We start from the raw sequence: 10,205 nt of genomic DNA on the forward strand, positions 1-10,205 counted from the left end.
AAAGTGGTGAATCTGGGAGAAAAAAGTTGCTTTTTTCCCACTTTTTTCTCATAAATCTGCGACTTTTTTCGCGCAGATTTACCACTTGCAATCTCTTAAATCTGCAACTTTTTTTCTTGTATATTTGCCACTTTAATGTAGTAAATTTGCAACTTTTTTCTCGAAATATTACCTGAAGTTACCAAATATAGTTCTTTGCCTGATAAAGGGTTAAAGCAAGTACTGATTGAAACAAATACCAAATTGGCTCCTTTCCTCACCAGGTGATGGCAATACAGTAACTCACCTTTTACATTTGCACAAAAACATACGAAAATAATATTTTGAGAGAAAAGTTTACGAGATTAAAGTGGCAAATCTACAAGAAAAAAAGTCGCAGATTTAAGAGATAAAAGTGGCAAATCTACTGGAAAAAAATGCATAGATTTATGAGATTTAAAGTGGTGAATCTGGGAGAAAAAAGTTGCTTTTTTCCCACTTTTTTCTCATAAATCTGTGACTTTTTTCGCGCAGATTTGCCACTTGCAATCTCTTAAATCTGCAACATTTTTTCTTGTAGATTTGCCACTTTAATGTAGTAAATTTGCAACTTTTTTCTCGAGATATTACCTGAAGTTACCAGATATAGTTCTCTGCCTGATAAAGGGTTAACAGTAGTTAGTTGCATTGATCTCTGCTCACCACTGGATGTCGATCGGTCTGAGGCTCTGCTTCGGGCCCCGGAGGCCCCTCGTCCCTCTCCGGGGTGACTCAGCTTACACTTGTCCCCGTAGCGACAGCTTCCTGTCAGGGCGTACTGACAGACGTGCAGGTAAGGACACTTCTTGCCGTCCCGACAGCCTTTGCCGTTATAATACTTACAGGGCTGTTTCCCATAAAGCTGAAAGTGAAAATACAAAAGATTTTTTTAATCACTACAGATGGAAATTCAGTCATGTTGTACATAGTATAATATGTGTAAAATAGATGCTGACTCCAACATCTTCTCTGTTCAAAAAAATATGTACTGCTGTTTAAGTCCATATTAGATTAATAAATAAACAACTATATATGCCTGTAAAGTAAATAAATATGGCAATAAAATAAATTAAATTCTGAAATAAGTAGACAAGGCAATAAATATATAATACAATACAATACATATATAAACAAATGTAAACAAATATAATAATAATAATAATAATATATAAATGGGTCAATATAGATAAATAAATAAGCAAATAGTTTATTTAATGTATCTTAATGCCACATTTATTTTCCAGTTATTTTTATATAATATTTGTATCCTTTTTTATCCTTTGAAGAACATCCTTTTCAAAATAATTTCAGGATTTATTTCAAAGTGATATTTAGAATACAATACATATATAAACAAATGTAAACAAATATAATAAATAATAAATAATAATAATATATAAATGGGTCAATATAGATAAATAAATAAATAAGAAAATATTTTATTTTATTTATCTTAAGCCACATTTATTTTCCAGTTATTTTCATTTCCATCTATTATATTCAAATAAATGTATCAGATAACAACTTTAATGAATAACAATATAAAATAAGAATTACATTAATAAATAAGATTTATCCTTTGAAGAACATCCTTTTCAAAATAATTTCAGGATTTATTTCAAAGCGATATTTACAATACAATACATATATAAACAAATGTAAACAAATACAATAATAAATAATAATAATAATAATAATAATAATATTTAAATGGGTCAATATAGATAAATAAATAAGCAAATAGTTTATTTTATTAATCTTAATGCCACATATATTTAACTTTAATAAATAACAATATAAAATAAGAATTACATTAAAAAATAGGATTTATCCTTTGAAGAACATCCTTTTCAAAATAATTTCAGGATTTATTTCAAAGCGATATTTACCAATTTATTTAATAAACAACATTTCATAAGAAACCAACCTGACAGTCAGTTTCAACATCTTCTCCATCTGAACTCCTCTCGCTGTCTGACTCATCGCTGCCATCAGATTCACTTTCACTTTTTGGCACTTTTTCCTCATCAGACTCTGGAAAAAACACAAATATTTACATGTTTGGTGAAAACATATTATTTAGAATTCCCAGTGAACAAGTTTTTTATCTTTAAATGGTAGAAATACAATCTCAATATTTACTTTAAGGCCAAACATATAAAGACATTTTGGTGTGAGGCTGTTTTTTTTTTATTGTTTGGTCCCACAGCTCCAGTTAAATTAACTATTAATGTTGCAAAAAAACAAAACAAACAATTGAAGATAATTGTGCATAGGAAGATAAGAAGAAAGAAGATAATTATTTCCCTGTGTAGCCTACATTAAGGGTGTTACTTTTAATGATTCTATTATGTCAGCAGCAATGTTTGTCCAGTGAAAACTAGTAAACAAATAGTTAAAGCTCACTTTAAAATGCCTACAGCCATTTGAAGTATTTTTTTTAGTATATTTAGAGACACATAAGATACATAAGATTAGGTCTTCAATTCAAATACATAATTTAATATTTATTATGTGTATCTGCTGCCCCCTGCTGGAGAATTCATTTACAAGCTGTTTTGGCCATGACCTACAATTTGGAAAATAGTTGAATGAAAAAAAGTTTAAATAATGAACATATCTTTGATTTAACACACTATCAATGAGAAATAGTTAAATTTTTTTTTAGGTTTGGGCTACAGCTGTAATTAAACTGTAGGAAAGTTCTGTATTTAAGAAAAAACGAAACTGAAACTGTAAATTATCAAATTCTGCAAAAGAACCTTTTATGATAAATCTGTGTATTCAACTGAGAGTTAACCCTATCTCTTAACATTATATTTATCAAAAGTCTACTTTTATTCGGTTTGCTCTAACTAGTCAATTACAGCTCTAAATCTCTCAAATAAATATATAATGATACGTTATCAAACACACAGCAACCGCACATATCTTTTTTAGGAGGGCATAAAAGTCGACAAACACGAGATAAAAAGACAGTTATCATCTGCAGATCATTTCCTAAATAAAAAATTAAAGTAATGTTTAAAGAGGAGTCATACTTACGGTAGGCAGCCGCCATTCTGGAGTTGGTAATACTTTCGTTTTCCTTTCTTCACTTTTATGATCCATGCAGCCACTCCCACGTGTTCTCTGCCAGGGATCACCCCATGTTTAGGCAACACAAGAAAATAAAAATAGATATAAATATCATGAAAGCAGAGAAATTAGATGTAATTACAATTACAATTAGAATTCATAGCAAACATGAAAAACAAGACATTGTCCATAACAAACCAAGGCTCGTAGTACATAAACCAACTCTAAATAATAATAATATTAATTATTATTTCTTATTTTTATAGAAATTCAACTTGTTTTTTTCCTTGTTTGTTTTTACGCTTATCTAAATATATCTGTGTTATTCTGCACAAAATACATTTTTGGAGGCTTTCACACTTCCAGCCATGATTGAGCTGCAGGACTTGTGTATTATAATAATAATAATAATAATAATAATAATAATAATAATAATAATAATAATGCATTTTATTTATAGCCGCCTTTCAGGACTCTCAAGGTCACCTTACAATAAACAATTAAAAACAAAACATTAATAATAATAAAACAGCAATGCCAGTAATAATAAACAACTTATGGTGACATACACTGCAGCAGAGACTGAAATGTAAAAACTAAAATAATGTATTTGTGATTGGAGTCAGTGGTCCCCATCCTGGTGGAATCTGATCACTTTATTTTGAAGGTGTCTACATAAGAGTGACATGAGCGTGTCATAAACATGACATGTGATGTGTCATGAACATTAATGACACTCTGAAGTAACATTAATGCTCATGATACTTGTCATGTCATGTTTCTGACAGGCTTGTGTCACTCTTATGTAGACTCCTTCAAAATAAAGTGTTACCATATCTTGCTTAAGTCACAAAGGCATGTTCAAAAAATGGCCTAAGTCATTTATTTCTCTTAAGTTACATAATTTATTATGTATATTTAGATTGTATAAATTATATGTTGATTGTAATTCAATGATTGTAAATATTGCTTTCTTTTATTGTTATTAGTTTTTGTTTTCTTTTAAAATGAATAACAGAATTTTAATAATTTATTGTAAATATTGCTTTCCTTATGTTGTTTTATTTTTTTCTGATGCTTGCTTTGGCAATATATATATAGGCTACATTGTTACGTCATGCCAATAAAGCCAATTGAATTGAATTGAATTGAATTAATTTACACACAGTGTTATTACTATGCCAATAGCCAAACTTTGTTACATCCTTTTTGAGTGAAATGATCAATAAATGTCATATGTTACACTTTTGGTGAAGTTTTTGTGTGTTTCCTGCATTAGGTGATTATTTTAACAGTGTGATGATATTGCAGTATACTAAACGGCCACATGGCTGGATGGCGCTAGCGAGCTGATTCCGTCATTGGCGCTCTGTTTAAAAACCAGCGAAGAAGAAGGTAGGGTCCCTCTGAAGGAGGAACGACCAAGCAGTCTTTTCTTACGAAGGGCACTTTACTTGCTAAAAAGGCTAAAACGAAAAACGGAAAATAGAGAGAAAATGGATAACGACCACGCTTACACGACCACTACTTATGATAAAGTCAGCCCCGTGGAGTTCACATATAAAAGTAAGTAAAGGCAGCAAGAAATGTCAAGTTTTAATCAAGCTGCATACAGTTAGACTGGAGTTAGCTTTGGCACCTAGCAGCCTAGCAAGTAGGCTCCACAGTGAAGGTAACCTATAAGTACGCTTTCAATCAGCAATAAAGAAGTAGATGTAGTTAAAACACATTTTTAGTGCAGCCATTCTCAACCTTGGGGTCGGGACCCCAATTGGGGTCGCGAGATGATTTCTGGGGGTCGCCAAATTATTTTGGAAGTCAGCTCTGTCTCCACTGTGTTAAAGTGTTTATGTGTTCATGTGTTTTAGTCTTTTTGGTCATTTTGTGTCTTTTTTAGATCATTTTGTGTCTTTTTTAGTCATTTTGTTTCTTTTTTGGTTCATTTTGTGTCTTTTTTGGTCATTTTGTTTCTTTTTTGGTTCATTTTGTGTCTTTTTTTAGTCATTTTGTGTCTTTTTTGAGTCATTTTGTGTCTTTTCTGGTCATTTTGTTTCCTTTTTTGGGTCATTTTGTGTCTTTTTTGGGTCATTTTGTTTCTTTTTTGGTTCATTTTGTGTCTTTTTTGGTCAATTTGTGTCTTTTTGTTGCCATTTTTTTATCATTTTGTGGTCAATTTGAGTCCTTTTTTGCTTAATTTTATTGAATTTTTTGGTCATTTTGTGTCTTTTTTGACCATTTTGTGGTCGATTTGATTCTTTTTTGGGTAATTTTGTGTCTTTTTGTAATTTTTGTAATTTTGTATCAAGTTGTTACTTTCCAAGGAGTCTCTGGCTTGAAGCTGACTGTTACACACTCAGGAGGTCAGAATGGACTATTTTAGTTTTCTTCTATCATTTTGTGTCTTTTTGGTAATTCTGTGTCTTTTTTTTGGTAATTTTGTGTCTTTTTTTAATAATTTTGTCTTAGTTTTCTTCTATCATTTTGTGTCTTTTTTGGTAATTCTGGGGTCGCGGACAACATGCATGTTAAATTGGGGGTCGCGACTCAAAAAGGCTTTCAATCAACAATAAAGAAGTGGATGTAGCTAAAACACATTTTTAGCGGACCTCAGATGCTTAACCCTCCTGTTGTCCTCGGGTCAAGGAAGGAAGAAGAGGGAAGGACGCAAAGGGAAGTAAAAAAGGATGGAGGAAAGAAAGTAGGAAAGAAAGAAGGATGGAGGAAGGAAAGAAGAGAGGAGGAAAAGGAGAAAGAATGGAAAGGAGAGAGAAAGGAAGGAGGATGGAGGAAAGAAAGGGGAGGAGGAGAAGAAAGGAAGGAAAAAATAAAGGAGGAAGGAGGGAGAAAAGGAGGGAGGAAGGAAGGAAAGAGGGCAGAAAGGAGGGAGGAAGGAAGGAAAGAGGGCAGAAAGGAGGGAGGAAGGAAAGAAAGGAGGGAAGGAAAGGGGGGCAAGGGAAAGGGAAGAAGGAAGGAGTATAGAGGAAGGGATGGAGGCGGGAGGGATGGAAGAAGGAAGGAAGGAAGGAGGAAAGGAGAGGAAATCAGGAGGAAGGAAAGAAGAGAAAAAGGAAAGGAGATAGCGGTAGGAGGAAAGAAAAGAAGGAAGGAGGGAGGAAAGGAAGGAAAGAAAGAAAGGAGGGGCGAGGGAAGGAAAGAAGGAAGGAGGAAAGAAGAGAGGAAGGCAGGAGGAGGGAGGAAAGAAGGAATAGTCAAAACAGATTGGGTCAATTTGACCCGGAAGGACGACAGGAGGGTTAAATAGATCGTATTTATTGTGTAATATTTGTTTAAATGATCACTGATGAACCAAGAGGCAACAAATCAAAGTGACTGTTAAATCAATACACAAACTGGTGACTGATTGTAACCCGACACCTGTTGATCAGGTTCATCTAAAACATGGGTCTCAAACTGGCGGCCCGCAGGCCAATTGTGGCCCTCGTGACGATATTTTGTGGCCCCCACCTTGATATGAAAGTTTAATGTGAGTTTTATATGAATGACACTTTACCGTGTTGTGTGTGGAAGGTCCCATTCTGTGTCTTTTTGGTAATTTTGTGTCTTCTTTAAAATAATTTAGTGTCTTTTTTTAATAATTGTGTCTTTTTTTAAATAATTTTGTGTCTTTTTTTTTTTGTAATTTTGTGTCTTTTTAAAAATAATTTTGTGTCTTTTTTGGTCAATTTGTGTCTTTTTAAAAAAAAGTAATTTAGAGTTTTTTCAGTAATTCTGTGTCTTTTTCTGTAATTTTGTGTCTTTTTTGGTCATTTTTTGTGTTTTTTCTTTGGTCATTTTGTGCCTTTTTTGTCATTTTGTGTCTTTTTGAGTAATTTTGTGTTTCTTCAGTCATTTTGTGTCTTTTTCTGTACTTTTGTGTCTTTTTTGGTCATGTTTTGTCTTTTTTTGGTCATTTTGTGTCTTTATCAGTCATTTTGTGTCTTTTTTTTAAAGTCATTTTGTGTTTTTTCAGTCATTTTGTGTCTTTTTTGTAATTTTGTGTCTTTTTTTGGTCATTTTGATACTGCCTCCAGCGGCCACCAGGTAATTTGAGTTTGAGACCCCTGATCTAAAAGAAGGTTATGGGATTAAAAAAGTGTTAATTTCTCACCTGAATTTATAAAAAGTGAGATCCCAAGTCTGCTGTGCATGTTTTCTTTTCATAAAAAGGGGGACAATCTTATTAATTAATTCATATATATACATTAGAGAATTGTTTGATTCACATATTTTATTAATTCTACATTTTTCAGCAAGCATCTCTAACTAATTTATTTATTTTCTCTCCCTTACAGTGAGTGCACAAGAAGTTGAAGACTTTGTGAAGCTGAGGGTTTCTAATAATTACCTCTTCTCTGGAAGGAGAAATACTTCCATGTGGGCCTGGAGGTAAAAACAAGAAAAAGCTCTGAGAGACATTAAATATATTAAATCTACTTAATATGTAGATGCATGAAGTGGAAGTACCATACCAAAAATATTCTGCATTTACAGTTGTATTTGTATTTGCACAGGATGTTCTACACTAATGCAGGTTAAATGAGATAATTCAAAATGCTTGTTAATACCAGTCATCTTTTGGTATTTTTACTTTAAAACAATGACTTAAATGATTCATAGAATATTTGACAAGTAAAGTTCTGTCGATTGATTGATAAATCAGCTACACTAACTCTGGTTCTTTGACCCGTTGTGTTTCGGTTCTTGGAACCTGGCTGTTATCAAGTGAACCATTCTGCTTTTTATCAGTTTTGTGCAGAATCATTATAATTTAAGGATGTGTAATTATCAGAAGACGCTGCACAATACACAACAGAGGTAAACAGTGGTAGCAAGAAGGTGGATTGCCTGCAAGTTTTTAGATATTTGCTTTTATTTAAAAAAAAAACCCAAGCATGGACCAACTATTAACGATAAGACACAGAAGATGTGCAAGACCTCATCATCTCTTTCCAACCTGTAGAATATGACACACACTTGAATTGCACTTCAAGTTGAGAAAAACAAACTGTTATTGTTTTGGTTCAAGCTGGAAACAAACTTTTCTGGTTCTGAACTAATTTATTATTGGTTGAAATACTCCAAAGTTAGACTCAAGAACCAAAACCGAACCCATTTCATGTTGAAGTGTTATTGTTTCAGCCCTCATGTTTTACCGAATTTCCCTTCGGGGATGAATAAAGTAATCTATCTATCTATCTATCTATCTATCTATCTATCTATCTATCTATCTATCTATCTATCTATCTATCTATCTATCTATCTATCTATCTATCTATCTATCTATCTATCTATCTATCTATCTATCTATCTCTCTATCTATCTATCATCTATCATGTTTTTGTGTGCTTTTATATTTCCAGGGCCATCCTGAAACATATGGGCTTGCAACATAAGATGAGTCATTGTCAAGCGTCCAAAAAGTGGGAAAACATGAAGAAAAGATACAAGGTACAGTTGATATTAATCACTTTGATTTATCAGGCAATGCACATTTCCATCTTTATTCATTCTCTTCCTCCTCAGGACCTAAAGCATCCTCCAGACGGGGTGAAAGTCTTCCCTGAGTCGTGGCCTCATTTCAAACTGATGGACGACGCCACGGAGGGCCGTCTGGAAGGCAACGCCCCCATCCTCAAGGCCGTCCCCACCAACGGAGACTTCTTACCCAACTCCAGAGCCAAGAAGAGGAAGGTGTCCATGTTCATAAACTCAGCTGGACCTTTGTTAGAAGGCGGCCCAGAGATCGAGGTCTCCCTGAACGGAGACGAGGACGAGGAGGAGGGGAGCGAGGAGATGGTTGGAGCCATGCAGGAGATGGAGAACAAGAGGGACATGATGGAGAGCGAGAGGCAGGTGCTGGACAGAGAGAAGCAGGTGATGGAGAGGGAGCGGCTGGTGCTGCTGAGGGAGCGGGCGGTGCTGGACCGGGAGGTCGCCGCTCTGGACCGAGACCGGGCCTCGCTGGAGAGAGAGCGGGCGACCATAGAGAGAGAGAAGGCGGTGCTGCAGCGGGAGAGAGCGGCGCTGGAGAGGGACAGAGACGCTGTGAGCAGAGAGCGTCTGGCTCTGGAGAGAGAACGAGCCAGACAGGAGAGGATGTCTGCAGCCAGAGGAGGAGCTGAGGAGGCGACAGAGGAGAACCACGTAGACGTCACGGACAGGAAGGAGAGATTCCTCAACTTGTTTGAAAAACTTATTGAAAATTTTTGATTTATTGCTTCTTTTTTTGCACAAAACCTTCCCTGATGTAACATATTTCCACCTTAGCTGCAGCTGCATAATGCACATTAGGGATGTCACAAGAACCAAAACTTGGTGCTGTGTTGATTTGCAAATTATGAAAATGTGACGTGCTCCTTTATCAGGAAATGCCCACTGACCTCCATGCTGCCTCACATGAAGCTCATATGGTCGCTTAAGGCCCGCCAGATGATGCAACCTCCATGTGCTGCAGCATGCAGGTTTTTTCAGCCTTGTTGTAACAAGAAATATTGGTAGTGAGAGCAACAAGTTAGCATTCTGCTGAATTGTCACTGCACCTTTCTCTCTGCTCCACGGTGAGAATAAAGGGGAGTACCTCCTGGTTCTGGATGAGGAGCTGACAGAAGAGAACCACTTAGACGTCATGGACAGGAAGGACAGATTCCTCAACTTGTTTGAAAAACTTATTGAAAATTTTTGATTCATTGCTTCTTTTTTTTTTGCACAAAACCTTCCCTGATGTAACATATTTCCACCTTAGCTGCAGCTGCATAATGCACATTAGGGATGTCACAAGACAACCTGGTCTCACAGGAATCCGTGGAATAGCCACGGATTTCGCTTAACTCAAAATCCGTGGAATAGCCACGGAATCACTCAAATTTCCGTGAAACTGACACGGATTTCGCTACAATGCAAGTTAAAGTCAGTCATATCCCGTGGCTATTCCATGGATATTTGTTCCTATTGGTTTGTTCCAAGTCACGTGACTTTCAAGGTTCCGGCGGTCAGAACAAAAAACATGGCGGACAGTTCTCTCATTTTTTGTGTGAAAAATCAATATTTTGACTTAGTTTCTGCATAAAAATGGATTTTGATCACATTTCTAGCGAGAAATATATGTTTTA

General features: G+C 35.1%; 2 protein-coding genes across 2 annotated transcripts in view; one reads left to right on the forward strand and one right to left on the reverse strand.

Moving 5' to 3' along the window:
• The window catches only part of si:ch211-244b2.4 (uncharacterized protein LOC541512 homolog), a 9,903-nt gene extending 6,706 nt beyond the window's left edge, over positions 1-3,197 (reverse strand). Inside the window, exons 1-3 of the mRNA XM_059326206.1 lie at positions 3,064-3,197; positions 1,946-2,052; positions 682-880 (exon numbers count right to left, since the gene is read on the reverse strand). Coding sequence (XP_059182189.1) covers positions 682-880; positions 1,946-2,052; positions 3,064-3,079 — 322 coding nt within the window. The 5' untranslated portion in view covers positions 3,080-3,197. The remainder of the gene's footprint in view (positions 1-681; positions 881-1,945; positions 2,053-3,063) is intronic.
• Positions 3,198-4,502: 1,305 nt separating this feature from the next.
• Positions 4,503-9,478, forward strand: si:dkeyp-38g8.5 (uncharacterized protein LOC568385 homolog). Its single transcript, XM_059326207.1, has 4 exons — positions 4,503-4,662; positions 7,389-7,482; positions 8,457-8,544; positions 8,620-9,478. Exons 1-4 carry the CDS (start codon positions 4,593-4,595, stop codon positions 9,304-9,306), a joined length of 939 nt encoding a protein of 312 aa, XP_059182190.1. The 5' UTR covers positions 4,503-4,592; the 3' UTR covers positions 9,307-9,478.
• Positions 9,479-10,205: the final 727 nt, after the last annotated feature.

Source organism: Centropristis striata, chromosome 22 (genome assembly GCF_030273125.1).
Source record: "Centropristis striata isolate RG_2023a ecotype Rhode Island chromosome 22, C.striata_1.0, whole genome shotgun sequence".
Classification (NCBI taxonomy): Eukaryota; Metazoa; Chordata; class Actinopteri; order Perciformes; family Serranidae; genus Centropristis; species Centropristis striata.